This window comes from Octodon degus, unplaced genomic scaffold (genome assembly GCF_000260255.1).
Source record: "Octodon degus isolate 3935 unplaced genomic scaffold, OctDeg1.0 scaffold00393, whole genome shotgun sequence".
NCBI lineage: Eukaryota > Metazoa > Chordata > Mammalia > Rodentia > Octodontidae > Octodon > Octodon degus.
Window position 1 is genome coordinate 63,527 of NW_004524969.1, and position 14,716 is coordinate 78,242.

The following is a 14,716-nucleotide window of genomic DNA, read 5'->3' on the forward strand; positions in this document are numbered from 1 at the left end:
ACACGCGGCTGCTCTGGGAATGGCTATGATGGATGGAGCTTCATCCAATCATCTCTCGTTACTAAATTTGAGGGGGCGTACTAACCAGCCTCAAACCAATCCGTGGCTGAGACAGCAACAACGCGAGGATACCATCTGGCCAATAGGAAGTGCTTGAAGGCGGGCCTGCCAGTGTGTGGACTGCGGCCGCGCCATGAACATCTTGCCCAAGAAGAGCTGGCACGTCCGGAATAAGGACAACGTCGCTCGCGTGCGCCGTGATGAGGCGCAGGCCCGGGAGGAAGAGAAGGAGCGCGAGCGGAGGGTGCTGCTCGCTGAGCAAGAGGTAAGCTCCGATTCCTACGGAGCGGAGCTCTCGCAGACACTGTCGCGGGCGCAGCAGGCCGGAGCCGGAAGCGGGCGCTGCGCAGACGCACTGTGGCCGCGTCGCGGAAGGCGTTGTCCCTGCAGCCCCAGCAGCCCCGGACCACCCCAGGCTTCTGCGTGCCTGTTCCTAGCGCGGGTTCCCCGTGGGTGTATTTCGGGTGTCTAGAGCCTGGCACAGAGTAGAAACTTCATAAACATTCGTGTGCACGGTCCAAGGAGTTTCTGACTAGTCTGCCTGCGCCGCGTGCTCTGAGCCCCTACTTACTGTGCGCTCGCTCGCTCCAGAGCCGCGACTTCGGAAATCCCTCCCGGCTCCACGCTCCCGGAAGGGCGGCGTCGGATCGCGCGGAGACGCGAGAGCTTCAGATAGGAGGTGCGAGGAGGGAAAGGGGTTTCTTTACATCACCTTTGTCTGCTTTGCACCAGACTTTTACCTGCAGGGTCTTCCTCAATTAATCTGACCCTCAGTTAATCTGATCCTCAGCAGTGTCCTGGGTTTTTTATTGGTTTTGGTTTTTTGGGTTTTTTTTCTTTTTGAAACAGGGTTTTGATACGCAGTTCAGGCTGCCTTTGAACTCGCAGCGATCCTCCTTGCCTCAGTCTCCCGAGCGCTGGGAGGTGTACCATGTCCGGCCAGCCTAGGGTTTTTAAAATCACATTCATCAGCCCATTATTGAGTATAACTAAAATAAGCAAGTTTAATAAAGAATTCACATTTATAAGTTGCTAATGGGCTTGGATTCACACCTCGAATTCAGATTGCCTGCCAGAAACGAGGTTTAGCACAATTTATGTGCCACTTTTTAATTCTGATGCTAGCAGCTGGCCGCGGGCCCTCGCTTGTGCCTGGCTCTGCCACTAAGCTACAACCCGGGCCTCTGCATCCAGACAGAACTCATCCGATTTAGGCCAGGTATTGCCTCCCAGCCAGATTTTATTGTGTAGCTCACTAGCCTCAAACTCCTGGTTCTGCTGTGTGCAGTTAGAGGCCTGTGCCACCAGGGCATCTGAAGATGCCCCTTCTCTCTCCGGGCTGGGGCAGTCCCTCTGCTGCATTCCAGGGCCCCACAGGCCCCTCCAGGCGGCCCCTGCATGGTGGGCTGCTGCACTATCCAGTGGGCACCAAGCTTACACTTCTTCGACCACCAAGGTTTTGAATGCTCTCCATCTAATTCCCATCCCCCTTCTCCAGGCGCGCACCGAATTCCTGCGGAAGAAAGCCAGACAGCAGAGCGCGCTACCTGCTCTCCACACAGCAGAGGCGGGAGCTCCGGAATCCGGTCCTGTGGACCTGTTTCGGGATCTGCTGGTGGAAGGAAAAGGGGTGACCAAAGGCAACAAAGAGTACGAGGAAGAAAAGCGGCAGGAGAAGGTAGGAGGGCCTCACCCTGGAGAGTGGAATCCAGGGCGGAGCTGGGGAGGGGTGCTCTCAGCTGTGGGCTGTGAAGCCGGCGGGGCTGCACTCAGGCTGAACCAGCCCCTGCAAGGAGGTTATGGCTGCCCCAGTGCCCTCCACCCGCGCCTGCAGTGGAGGGCAGCTCCCATCAGACCTAGGCAGCTGCTGGCCCCTCACCCAGTCTGAGCAGCTGCATGCTTGGCTTTCTGTGGGCCTCCTTTAGGGTCTCCCCAGAGCCCACCAACAGCGGGGCTGTGCTGTGCCTGGGCGAAGCCTGTCAGGCCTGCCTCCTGGGACCAGAAGCTTAGGGGTGGGGTGACAGCACTCCCATGGGACTGAGAAGGCCCTCCCCTTCCCTCCCCTTCCCACAGGAGCGGCAGGAGAAGGCGCTGGGCATCCTCACCTACCTAGGCCAGAGTGCAGCAGAGGCCCAGACACAGCCCCCCTGGTATCAGCTCCCCCCGCAGCGAGGAGCCCCCCAGCCAGGCCCGGGCCCTGACGAGAAGATCAAGAGCCGCCTGGACCCGCTGTGGGAGGTGCAGAAGCATCTGCGGAGGAAGAGGCAGCACAGCAGTGGCGGAGGCAGCAGGGACCTCCCCAGGAAGGAGCCGTGGGCGACCAGGCCGACTGTGTAAGCGCCAGGGCCAGCCCACGTGGGCAGGTTCTCCTCACTGGTCCGCCACTGCCTGCTCATGTCCCTGGGCCTTGGGCCCAAGATCCATTGTCTTTCCTTGTCTTTGATACCAGGGATTGAACTCACTTGCCAGGCAAGTGCTCAGGCGCTGGGTGATCTCCCTGGCCCACTGTCATTTCTAAGCGTTGTGCTGACAGTTGCACTGCGGGGCGGGGGCGGGGGCGGGGGCGGGGCGCAGGGCGCAGGCCGGTAGCCCCAGCATTCAGGAGGCAGAGGCAGTAAGATGGTGGTTTGAGCCTAGCCGCAGTTTAACTCTTGAAATGTACAGGGCCCTGGGGCTTAAGCCTCAAGCACCACAGGAAAAGGGTGGGCAAGCAGGTGCCACCAGGACCTGCAGAACCCCACTGCCTGAGCGGACCCTGCTTCTTCCCCCACAGGCCGCCATCACTGGACCAGCTCCGAGCAGAGCGGCTCCGCCGGGAAGCAGCAGAACGGGCCCGTGCAGAAGCCCTGCTGGCCCAGGTCCAAGGCCGCACGGCTCGGGAAGGTGGGCCACAAGACGAAGAAACAGACGAGCGACACCGCCGCTACAACTCCCAGTTCAACCCCCAGCTGGCCCGGCGTCCCCGCCGGCAGGATGCCCCTCCTGCTCGCTGATTTCTGAGGGGTACAGGAGAGGCTGCTGCTACCAGCCATCATATAAAACTATTTATTCATAAATATTTTCCAAAATGAAAATAGGTTTACCAAAAAATGTCCCTCACTGGGGAGGGGAGAAGGGAGGGGCAGCCCTTGCCCTGGACCCCAGGGTGGGGCTAAGAGGACCTCCCAGCCCCCTCCCACTTCCTGGGGAGGGGGTGCCCATGGCTTGGGCCTCCCCTTCTTGGGGCAGGGCCCTCACTTGGGCAGGGGCGTCAGCATGCGGGGAGGGTTCAGGTGGAGGCCCAGTGTCACTGGAGGTCCCGGTCCTCCAGGTAGCGGTACTCAAAGGTGAAGCCTTCCTTCTTGCGCTGGCCCCACTTCTCGTAGTCGAAGTAGATGTAGGTGCCCTGGCCGAGGAGGCGGTCAGTGAGAGGCGCCGGCTAACGCCGTGTGCCCCTGCCATCTTCTGGGAGGGTTGTGGTGTGCCCCTCGCTTAGAGGGCAGCATGGGAGAGGCCCGAGCGTGCCGCGAATGGCCCTGAGGCAGCCAGGGCCCCGGCCCTCACCCCGCTGGAGACAGGAGCACTCTGCTCTGCAGGTGGACACCATCGTAAGGGTGCTGCCCATGTGTCGGGGTGACAAGGGTGCCCAGGAACGTGGCGACTGGGCTGGGATGGGATGGTGTGGGGACTTGGGAGCAATCTGGGCCCAGAGTGGCCTGGAGGACAGGCTGAGCATGGGGAGTGCGTGGGGCACACGCCACGCACCTGTGACACACAGGAGCAGGCTCATTAGTGCAACAAGCTGCCCCAGGCCTGTCACTACTGTATAGAAAAGGACCCTGGCCACACTGCCACTGGGCAGCGAGCCTACACCCTCCCTGCCCTGCAGGGCCTGGGAGACGGAGGGCCCAAGGCCCACATGGGGACACTGGTGCCCGCCACCAAGGCTCTGCAGAGCAGCAGCAGGGCCCCGCCCAAGGACCTCACCTGCTCGAACTCGTCCGTGATGGTCTTGGGCTCCTCATGCCTCTGGAACCACATCATGTACTTTGTGTGGAACCGCCACGACTGCTTCTTCAGGGCCTTGGCCGCCAAGTACTGAGCCTTCGTGCCCTGTGCACAGGGAGCAGAGGGGCTCAGGGGACCCCATGCAGGAGGGGGGCCGAGGCAGGGGGGGGCTTGACAGGGGTGGTGGTAAAAAGGTCTTCTAAAAAGGAAAATGCAAGGAATGTGGGAATTGCTTTCAGAGTTTTGCAAAGGCAGAGCAACTACAGTATGAGCCCAGAGCACCTGGAGCGGGGAGGGGGAGCGATGGCTCCCCACACTGCTACACCTGCTCTGTCCTGCCTGGGGGCCATGACAGCAAGCTGAGCTGTGGCCACCACACAGACTAGCCTGTCCTGCAGCTTGAGCAGCTCTAACCTGGGCGGGATGGGGATGGGGGGATGTGGACAGGTAGAGAAGGGGTGCAGTCCTGGTAGCCACAGGAGGACACCCACCTCGCCCCTCCAGCCCGAGGGGGGATGGCGGCGTGGCGGCGGAGCCAGGGCCCCGCTGTACCTCCAGATAGTAGAAAATGAAGAAGAGGGTCTCCGTGGACAGGCGCTGGTAGAACTCCACAGTGTCCGAGTGCGGAGGCGGCATCTGGTGGTGGTAGGGGGGAGTCGGGCAGGGGTTCCGGGGAAGGTACTGCCTGTGGGACAGCAAGAGGTCAGCACCAGGCAAGGTCCCAGCTAGGCGTCAGCATGAACTGGGAATGTTCAGCGACACCCCAGACCTCACTGTGCCCCAAGAGAGAAGCCCACTAAGGGCTCAGGCTGGTCTCAGACCTGTGATCCTCTGGTGCAGCCTCCAAGGCAGCTGGGATTGCCGGGTGCCCACCACACCCTTCCTGGGGACCCAGAACCAGGCCCCCAGCCACCGCCTCCCTGCGGAGCCCTCACCGGATACGCTCAGAGTCGGAAGGGTGGGGCATGTGGTGCCAGGCGGCCTCTTCCATGGCTTGCTGATAGAGCTGCTCCTTGGTGAGGGGCACCGGCCCCAGTGGGCACACCCCCAGTGAAAGCGGGATGTTCACCTCTGACAGCTGCAGGGGCGGCTGGGCTGAGGCCGGGGGCGCGGAGGTGCTGCTCAGGATGATGTCTGGGGGTGGGGAGCCAGCAGGGCCCAGGTGAGGCGAGGTGGGCGCCTGCACTGCTCTCTGGTCCGCCCGTCACCCTGCAGGACCCCTCACCTCGCTCAGTCAGGTGGAGCGTCGGCACGGGGTCCTCGATGCCTGAACTGATGGCCGCACGCTCGGCCATGGACTTGAGGGAGCTCAGGGGCTCTGGGGCCTAGGGAGGGAGGGGCACAGCTGAGGGCCAGGGCACAGACGCAGTCTCCGGGCCCTGAACCCCAACGCACAGGTCGCCCAGCACCTGAGACCTCTGGGGAGCTGGGGTGACACCATCCCGCTATTAGAGCTTGCAGCTCCCACGCCACTTTCTCAGTCACGCGCATCAGCGTGTTGTCCATTCCAGTGGCTGGATGTAACTCCAACCCCTGCACGTGCATGGCCCAGCTGAGTGCTACACCCCCAGCTGGGCCCCCCATCTAGGCAGCACTCCAGTGGCGTGCTGTCCCTGCCTTCGGGGCTCCCCAGCCCAGGACTCCTTGGGGAACAGTGGGCTCCGCTGAGCACCTACCCCACGCCTCCAGGAGTCACACACCATCCCCAGTGCCCTCCACCCCAGCTCCCTCTCCTAGCCTGTCTCCAGGGCTTTATGAGGACGGCTCTTGCCAAGAATCCGGGACAGTCATGCCAAGACTAGCTGGACAGCCTCGAAGCGCACTCAGCATGGGCGCTGGAGCATCCAGTCCCTCTAAGAGCCCCTGGGCCAGTATAAAGGCGCCCACGTCACCCACAGCCGCTAGGACACCCCTGGCCACCAGGTCACCCCTAGACAGGAAGCCAGCTGCATGTGGCCAGCACAGAGCAGGGTTAGCCAGGAAACGGGCTGCCTGGAGCAGAGCGGCAGCGTGTCTGTGAGGGTCCTGGGGACACAGAGGCTAGGGGAGCCCGCCAGACAAACCCACCAGCGGGCCTGACCCAGAAGGAAAGCCAACGCACCTGCACGAGGGGCGGTGCTCACCTTGATCTCTGGGGCGCTGCTGAACTGCGGGGGCCCATTGAGCAGGGCCCCAGCCGCTTTGCCCTCGCTGAAGCTGGGTGTTGGGGAACTGGGGGGGTTCACAGGCAGTGGCACCAAGAGGCTGGGGCCCCCAGAGTTGTTCCCTGAGCCGGGGGCCACACCCCCAGCCCCCGTCGGGGCAGCTGCACTGGGCTCCTTCCTGGGGAGAAGGGGAAGCCTCAGAAGAGGTCGCACAGGCAGATGCAGAGGGGCTGCGGAATCGGCTCCAAGAGAAACAGCAGCAGGTCAGGCAGCAGAGAAGCAACGCTTGCGGGGAGGTGGAGGAGGGAACAGAGCCTCCAGGGGCCCCAACAGGCCACAGCCGACCAGCAGAGGACAGGGGGTGTCAGTCACTAGGGTGAGCAGGGGTGGTGGTGCACACCTACAATCCCAGCACAAACAAGGCTGAGGCAGGAGGATCACTAGGAGTCTGAAGCCAGCCTGAGCGACATACTAAATTTTAGCTCAGCCCGAACTATACAGTGAGACCATGTCTCAAAAAAAAAAAATCACAATCAAAAATACAGGGCCGGTGAGATAGCTCAGCGGACTAAGCACGTGCTTTGGCAAGTACAGGGACCAGGGTTCAATCCCCAGTCCCACATGCCCACCCCAGGGCAAGCTGAGCCGGCAACAGAGTCCAGGCCTGGTGGTGCACGCCTGTAATCCCAGCACTGGAGAGGCTGAAAACAAGATCACTACGAGTCCAAGCTGTACAGTGAGACCCTATACCAATACACAAATGAAAATTAAAAAAAAAAAAAAAAAAGCAACAATGGTCACTGAGATATAGCAGGGGCCATTTCAATCACGAAACAAGCAGCCCTGGGCAGGCGGCCTGGTGAAGGCTGGAGGTGTGCGACGTCAGGCAGGCTTCCATCAGGCACTCAACAAGAGGGCTGGTGGAGTCTGCCCTGGGCTGGGGGCATCTGGATAGTACTGTGTGGGCAGCAGAACAGCGTCCCTGTGGTGGATGTCAGGGACCAAGGACAGGGCAGGGGGCTGAGAAGGCCCGGCTGGAGGCCACGTATAGGACGGGTACGCTGCCCGTATCACCAGCAGCTCTGAAGCTTCACCAGCACTGTTCTAGGGCATCCTAAAGGGCAAGGCAAGCTGGGGACGGTGGCGCACGCCTGGCATCCCGCACTCATACTCTGAGGCAAAGGAGCTCAAGCCTAGTCTGAAGGAGAGAGCAGGTGATGACAGCAGTGGAGGGAGCCCCCGAGCCCCACTAGGACCTACCCAGCGCTGGGGGGCGGGTTATGTGTGCCTGAGCTGGGGCCCAGGGCCTGGCTGCTGGTGCTGCTGCCCCCACTGCTGCTCAGGGCCACCTCTGCAGGGCTCTCTGCCACGACAGAGCTGTAACCTGCGGAGGGAAGGGTGAGCGGCAGGGGATGCCGGCTGCTCGGCCCTGCCCAAGGCCTGGCCTCCCACGCTAACCCCACTTACTGGTGGCGCCATTCTGCTTGCCAGCCCCACCGCCTGCACTGCCGCCACCGCCGCCACTCCCTCCAGCACCTCCACCACTCCCACCACTGGGCTGGGCGCTAGGGGGCCGGGGCTGGGCACTCCCCGGTCCACCGGTGGCAGGTGGGGCCACAGCCTGGGCGTAGGGGGCAGGGGTGCCCGAAGTGTGGCTGGGAGCTGGGCTGGCCTTGGGGCCCAGGGCACTTGGTGTCGCTGTGGGAGTGGAGGCCCCATTGTTGCCGGGGGTGGCGCTCAAGGTGGAGCTAGCAGGCAGGGGCCCCGAGGGGTAGGTGGGCGGCACAGCTGGAGACTGGGGGTGCTGGTTGCTGTGGACAGGCTTGGAGCCGTTTTTGGCTGGAGACTGCAGGATGGAGAACAACAGTCACACCTGGGCGGCCAACCCCTAACCTCCCACCTGTGTGCCCCCCAAGCTGGGGTAGCCTCAGGCAACAGAGGAGACATAGGTAGGGCTGGGCAATGCCTGAGTATCACTCAGAGGGTCATCACCGATCAGAGTCCCAACATCTGTGGCCACTTCAGCTGCTGTGCCCAGATACCCCAACTCTGGCCAGCACCTGGAAGCCTCCCTCCTCAAGGCCCAGGGCAGAGCCAGGCTGCACCAAGAGTGGCCCAGGCTACCCACCCTGCACCCGCTGTCGCACTAGCACGTGCTTCTGAACTGGGAGGAGGCACACCAAGGCAGCAGGGATGGCTGGCAAGTGCTGCCCACCCAGCTCAGGAGTGTGACACAAGTGGCTCGGGCCTCCCCGGACCCTTCCAGCTGGTCCAGAAGCCCTGAATGCACAAGTGACAGCCACCAGACCTGCAAACCCACCTGGCTGACCTCACTGTCTGTGGAGCGTCCCCTCTTCTTATCATCTTCAGAGTTCTCCTGCAGCAGCAAAGATGGAGTTAGGGATTTTGTGGCCACCAGGCAGACACATGCCAATTTCCAAACCTGCCGTCCACACAGCGGGCTCCACTCCCCCCAGAAATCCCAACGTCCCTATCTTCTGGAACCACACCCCCTAAGGCCCAGGAGCCTTCTCTCTGTAGGAGCCAGCCCAGGGTGGCTTCACTCCATCTCCACATGCAGCACCTGCACTGGCTGCGGCCACCCCACACCCTGGCCCAACTGTGTCACCAGGTCCTCATCGGCTCCTCCATAGGCCCCAGCAGCTGAGGAGGACTCGGTCCCGCCGAGTGCCAGACCCCACTGCCGCAGCTGCACTCCAAGCCTCCTCACCGTGGTGCAGTTGGCCGGGCTGGGAGGGATGGGCGAGCTGGATGTGGTGGAGGTGGGCGTGCTGCTGGACTGGTTGAAGATCTCGTCCTCCATGTGGCTGTGGCTGGGGGGGGAGGTGGCGACCAGCGCCTGTGCTGTGGGACAGAACAGCATGTGCTTAGGGGGGTGCCACAGCCTATCCTGACATTCTATTCCCCGGCCCCCACCACAGGGAAGGGTAGCCCAGGGCCTCACGAATGTCCTCGAGGTCCAGGTCATCATAAAGAAACTCGTTCTCCTCGAAGTCGGGGTCCTGGGACGAGTCAACATAGTACTCCACGTCGTCCTTGATCTTGCGGATGGCATCCACCACTATGGAGTCGTTGTCCAGCATGCGCAGGATGGTCTCCAACATGCGCACGTGGTAGCGGTGCTTCTCGATATGCCGCTTCAGGCCCTCGATCCGGTCCTGCTTCTGTGGGCAAGTCCAGCCAGGCTCAGTGCCACCTGCACCCCAGACCCATTCTTAGTGTCCCCCTCCACCCCCACCCCCGTGGGCCCAAGCTGAGTTCTGTTACTCCTTCCACAGATCCTGGAGTGCTGCAGATCCCAGACACCAGCTGCACTTCACCTGACCCCACCTGCTGAGGGCTTCCCAGGACAGGCCCTGCCCCCCACCCATCCTGCTGCAACAGTAATAATGACAGCCCAGCCAGGAGAGCTGCTGCTTGTAGCACAACAATCCAGCCCCCAGTCTCTGCTACTGTAGCCCCACCCTCGGAAACCCAGGCCCACAAGCCTGGCTGCTGCCCCTGCAAGGCTGTTCCCGTGACACCGACACCTTAGCCTCTGCTCCAATCTCTCCTCTTCCAGGACCCGCTATCATTCCTCGGAGCCCCTGCTTCCCAAACCCTTCAGGGGCCGACACCAGCACCAGTGCAAGTTTCCCTTCCTGACCCCCCACCCCATCCTGCTTTACTCCCAGGAACCCCACACCAAGCAGGGTGCAGCACTGTACAACCCAGAGACGTGGAACCACAGCCCAGCCTCCAGCTGGCCCTGAACCTCTACACCCCATCCAGCTGCCCACCCACTTGGTGCCCTACTCTGCCCCAATCACCCGCTCCTGGGAACCTGCAGCACTCTACACAGTGTCGCCTCTTGGCGCAGCTGTCGCCCCACCAAAATCAAGTCCATCTTTAAGCACACTGCCTCTCCTGACAGAACACCACCCCAGCAGGCAGGCAGACACCCTGGAGTTCTGCTCCTGCTCAGTGCGGAGCGCAGCTTGTCCCCTAGTCCCCAAAGCCAGCCCAGCCCCACCACAGGCAGAGGGCTCCCCCCACTCACATCCTTGTCGCCCTTCTTCTTGCGTGTCTGCACTGACAGGGACTCCACCTCACTCTCAAACTGGTCCACCTGCATGTTTAGTGTGTCGATGGTGTTCTGCGGGGGCAGCGATGGGGGGCTGTTAGCCAGGGCTGCACGCATACCGTCCAGGCCCCACGCTCACTTCCTCTCCCGGGCCCACTCACCGTGAGCCACTGGCCAACTTCTTCCTTCTCCTTCTGGGCAGGGTCCACCTTCTGAGCCAGGCCCAGGCCCTCCTTGCTGTAAGCTTTGGTTTTGGTCTCTCGCTCCACAACCTTGAAGCGCTCCATTTGCTGTGGAGAGTGCAGGTGGCAGGGGGCTCTTGAAGGTGGAAAGGAGCTGACTGAGGGCCAGCGACACTCGAACCAGCGCCTTGGGACCCCACCCCGTGCCCACCCCAGGCCATCGCTGCTGCTGCCCTTCTCTCAAGGCAGAGCCCTAGCTCCTCCGGGGACCTCAGGGAAGGCAGGCTCGCTGCCTCCCTGGGTCCCAGGCATTCATGTGCCACTCCCCAGCACCCTAGTGAACCTAGGCTCCTACCGTCTCAATAAGCTTGCGGTTGTCGATAAGCTGCCGCTTGTCCTTGATCTCGTTGGAAGCTACCCATGTCTTGATCTGGTCCCTCAGCCGCTGAAGAAGGGATAACATCAGGCCCTGGACTCCTGGCCCTGGACCCCCATCTCCCTCTTCTCCCTGGGACCCAGTAGTCCACACTCCCAGGCCCCCGACCCACAGGACACAGGAGTCCAGCCCCGGCCCCCTCACTTGAAGCTTCTTAATCTCCTTTTTTAAGTCGGCCTCATACTTTTCTTTCTGGTTCGCATTGGCTGCATTGTGGAGCTGCGGGATTCAAGAATTGAGCAGTCAGTATGGGAGTCGAGATGAAAGTCTGGCCTCTCTTTCCCAGGCTGGGACGCGGGAATCCCACACCCCAACCATCCACTTTAGAGCTGCCTCTCCCAGGTCCCCAGTACCAGGACAGGCAGCCCTCCCCCATGCTAAGCCAACCCCTCAGACCTCTTCCTGTGTTCTCCCCAGACACCCAGACTTTCAGGCCACCAGCCCCCATACCTTCTGCCAAATGTCTTCAAACTGCTCCACACCTTCGGACACCTTCTTCAGGCAGCGATCAATCTCACCTGGCCAGGGGAGAAGGCGGGCTCTTAGGGTCCCGCAAGCAGGCCGGCCGAGAGCCCAGGAAGAGCGGCTGCACGCTGTGGCAGCACCCGCGCCTGTACCTTGGAGTTTGCGCTTGTCCGCCATCTTCCCAGGCCTACGGACGCGCTCTCCTCATACTCTCCAGGGCACGGCCGCTGCTGGGAGAGAGTGGAGGGATGAACTCCTCTCCTGGGCCAGCCAGACCCAGGGCACAGGATGGAGCGGTCGGGGGGGAGGGGAAGGGGGGGAGGGGGAAGAAGTGTTTACTACACGATGGCAGAGACCGGGCCTGTTCTTGTGCCACCTCAGCCGCCTGGCCCTGCCTGGCCCACATGACCAGGAGGGTGCTGGACTTCCAGGGGGATCCAGCGTTTTGTGTGGGCCTCTGTCCTGGGACGTGGAAAACTTTCCCCCAGAAGATACTCAATGGGATTTTCAGAGCAGGACAGGTCACAGTCACTCTTCAGACATGTCAGAATACGTAGAATCTATGGGGCACAGTGGGGCTGCGCACACTTGCGCTGAACTGGAGGGCGCGGGGAAAGGTGACAAGCAGTGCCTGGAGCTGTGCCTGTGGGGTCACCAAGTCTAGTCCACAGCAGAACCCCCGACCCAAAAGGAGAGCGCACTTCTACCTTCCAGAGCCTGAGGCCAGGAAGGGCCAGGGGCAGGGGGGTCCTCCTGGACAAAGACAGCAATCCTCCACAGAGAAGGGCTGAGAAGCTGCCTTCGCTTCCAGCCACACATGAAAGAACCCTGTATCAAGTGGACTGGCAAGGTACACTGCAGAGAAACCTAAAGCACCAAGTCAGGCACCCAAAACATCTCGACCCCAAAGGAAGTCACACACAACCTCCTGAAGTCACATGAGAGCCGCGCCACAGGGCCTGGCGCTGAGATCACCCAACTGGGGAAGGACGCAAGGCTGAGCTGAGGGCTCCAGGCACCCCACCCTCCATCGACATTTAAAGAAGGGATCTGAGGTGTGGGGAGCACTCCAGGCTATCCCCCACCACAAAGCAGAGACCACCCACATTCAGGATTCAGATCCTTAAGGAGGAGCAGACAGACCAAGGTGGCCCTCCTGGGGTAGGAGGGAAACCTGGACAGTGGTTCTGGCACAGTACCTGTGGGAACTGTGCCACAGGTCACTGCCTGCCACTGAACGAGTAAAAAGCTAAAACTGAGTTTTTTCCTTTTCACTTGAACTTACTGCAAATTGCCACATGTGGTCAGCAGCTACTACACATAACACTATTCGGGACAAGAGATGCAGGAGATGCAGGGAAGGAAAAAACCCTCACCGCACGGGGCACTGGTCTTCGGGGAGGTAGGCAGGAAGGTGCAGCCTAAGAGTCAGGGCTTTGGCCTCCTCAGTGCAGTCGTAGAGACAGAGAGCAGTGCTCAGCCCAGAGGCAGCTGGCACGTCATGCGTGGGCATCTCCAGGGGGACAGAGCAAGCAGCGAAGGACCCAGGCAACAGTTCCACAGAGCACTCCCATGGGGAACAGATGGGTCTGGACACCAGCAGGAGGTGCACAAGGAGCTCCATAACACAGGAAACCTCTTCCTGCATCAACCTGGGGCTTCACCCTCCCTCTCCTACCCTGAACCCAAGGAGGGCCACAGGCAGGCGCCACCAGTCCAAAAGATGGCCCTGGGTCCACAGCCCTGAACTCAGGAGGTGCTTGCCCTCGTCAAGCCCTGGCCCAAAGGGGCTGGAACACAAGAACTCCTAAAGAAGTCAGATGTAAGGGGCCATAGAACAGTAACATTCCAGGGCCCATGCTTCGCATGCTCTGACACCAAGGTGGCCACAGGTGTCCTTGCCTGTGACAGGCAAGGAGTTTTCTGGCAGAAAAACCCACAGGTCCAAAGAGAAGCCCAGTGCCACAGAACCTGGAGCTTCAGCCATGATGTAGGCAACAGTCCCCACCTAACACACTGCACGAGGAGGGTGCCCACACCTCAGTCCCCTGCAGAGGCAGGAGGAGACTGATGCCACAACCTCAAAATGGAAATGCTGCCATAGACAAACCCACCTGCCTAGGACTTGGAGGAGTGACCACAGCAGGTGGGCTCCATTGAATAGTGAGGAGGCCCAACAACTGCAATGGGGAACCCTGGGCCCAGGGACCTCACCATGAAGACCCTTGTCCAAGAGGAAAGCTTGATGCAGCCCAAGTCAGGGGTCACACTAACAGCACGGGGGCAGGGGAACACACCAGCCTGGAGGGCGCCAGTGACAGCAGAAAGCCCACAAGACTTCGACCAGGACAGGAGAACACTCATGAAGAGACTCAGGGAGGAGGCAAGCCAAGGGGCTGTTTGAGCCCACACAAGGGTCCCGGAACTGGCCGGTGGCACACACTCGCTCTTGGGAGGGCGCTCTAGGGTGCCCTGACCTGCAGGAGAGTTGCAACCCAGGGAAGGGGCCCAAGGTGGGGTCCCCTCTTGAGACTCAAGCACCTGCCCTGCCCAAGAGGAGCCTTCCCATAGTGCCATATGGTGAGAAATCACAGAGAGGAGTGGGAAGAGTTAGTCAGGGCTCCTCACACGCAAAGGGGTCCGCAGTCTGACACTGGGGACACACAGGGGTGGGAGGGGGGCACAGGGCACCTGGTACCCAGGAGGGATGCCAACTCAGGACACTAAAGAAGGCAGGAATGTCACTCCCGCTGCTGGAAACACTACACAGGGCGCCTACCCAGCAGGACCCCAGAAGAAGCGACCCTGCCATCTGGGAAGCCTCACATCCAGATGGGGTGCAAGGGTGGGTGGTGGCCGAGTGGCCCCAGCTACACAGTGCTTAAGCCGTGGGCTCTCAATGATGGGACAGTCACACCTCCACGGGCACGCAGACAAGGCCACTAGAAGGAGCAGGACACTGGGCTCCGTGACACCTCGGAGAAAGGGTAGATGTCAGCGGGGTACACACTGAGCCTCAGGGCGACAACCTGAGTGGTTTGGAAGACTGTTTAGCAGAGAAGTTATCCCGGGAAGGTGACAACCTGGGTACCTAGGTGCAAATGTCACTCAGCACGAGCTCGGCCCATCGCGGAGCTCAGCACTGCCGAGCGGGGACCCCCGGGCGGTCCGGACACCGCGGGAAGCCCACGCCCGCCAGGGCCAGGGCTGACCGGAAGCTGACGGCGAACCCGGGACACGGCGGCGGCGGCGGCGGCGGCGGCAACTTTGGCGGCGGCACCAACTCGCGGCGGCGCGGGTTTCGGCGCCACCGAGGGAGCCTGGCGGCAGGGGACACACACCCGGCCGCGCCGGCCCG

The 14,716-nt window shown here is 61.5% G+C and overlaps 2 protein-coding genes across 3 annotated transcripts in view; one reads left to right on the forward strand and one right to left on the reverse strand.

Annotated features, from left to right (window-relative positions):
* Window positions 1-155: 155 nt before the first annotated feature.
* Window positions 156-3,069, forward strand: Leng1 (leukocyte receptor cluster member 1). The gene is made up of 4 exons (XM_004648363.2): window positions 156-325; window positions 1,559-1,738; window positions 2,134-2,393; window positions 2,834-3,069. Exons 1-4 carry the CDS (start codon window positions 194-196, stop codon window positions 3,051-3,053), a joined length of 792 nt encoding a protein of 263 aa, XP_004648420.1. The 5' UTR covers window positions 156-193; the 3' UTR covers window positions 3,054-3,069.
* Cnot3 (CCR4-NOT transcription complex subunit 3) overlaps window positions 3,065-14,716 on the reverse strand; it is a 12,129-nt gene continuing 477 nt past the window's right edge. Inside the window, exons 2-18 of one of the 2 annotated variants that reach the window (XM_004648351.1) lie at window positions 11,511-11,585; window positions 11,344-11,411; window positions 11,038-11,112; window positions 10,813-10,902; window positions 10,437-10,565; window positions 10,252-10,347; window positions 9,157-9,376; window positions 8,923-9,056; window positions 8,512-8,568; window positions 7,659-8,037; window positions 7,452-7,575; window positions 6,171-6,369; window positions 5,273-5,372; window positions 4,983-5,181; window positions 4,600-4,732; window positions 4,027-4,152; window positions 3,065-3,445 (exon numbers count right to left, since the gene is read on the reverse strand). In XM_004648351.1, coding sequence (XP_004648408.1) covers window positions 3,347-3,445; window positions 4,027-4,152; window positions 4,600-4,732; window positions 4,983-5,181; window positions 5,273-5,372; window positions 6,171-6,369; window positions 7,452-7,575; window positions 7,659-8,037; window positions 8,512-8,568; window positions 8,923-9,056; window positions 9,157-9,376; window positions 10,252-10,347; window positions 10,437-10,565; window positions 10,813-10,902; window positions 11,038-11,112; window positions 11,344-11,411; window positions 11,511-11,535 — 2,253 coding nt within the window. In that variant the 5' untranslated portion in view covers window positions 11,536-11,585 and the 3' untranslated portion in view covers window positions 3,065-3,346. Of the gene's footprint in view, window positions 3,446-4,026; window positions 4,153-4,599; window positions 4,733-4,982; window positions 5,182-5,272; window positions 5,373-6,170; window positions 6,370-7,451; window positions 7,576-7,658; window positions 8,038-8,511; window positions 8,569-8,922; window positions 9,057-9,156; window positions 9,377-10,251; window positions 10,348-10,436; window positions 10,566-10,812; window positions 10,903-11,037; window positions 11,113-11,343; window positions 11,412-11,510; window positions 11,589-14,716 lie in introns of both variants that reach the window. The other variant, XM_023708558.1, reaches the window with a different exon arrangement.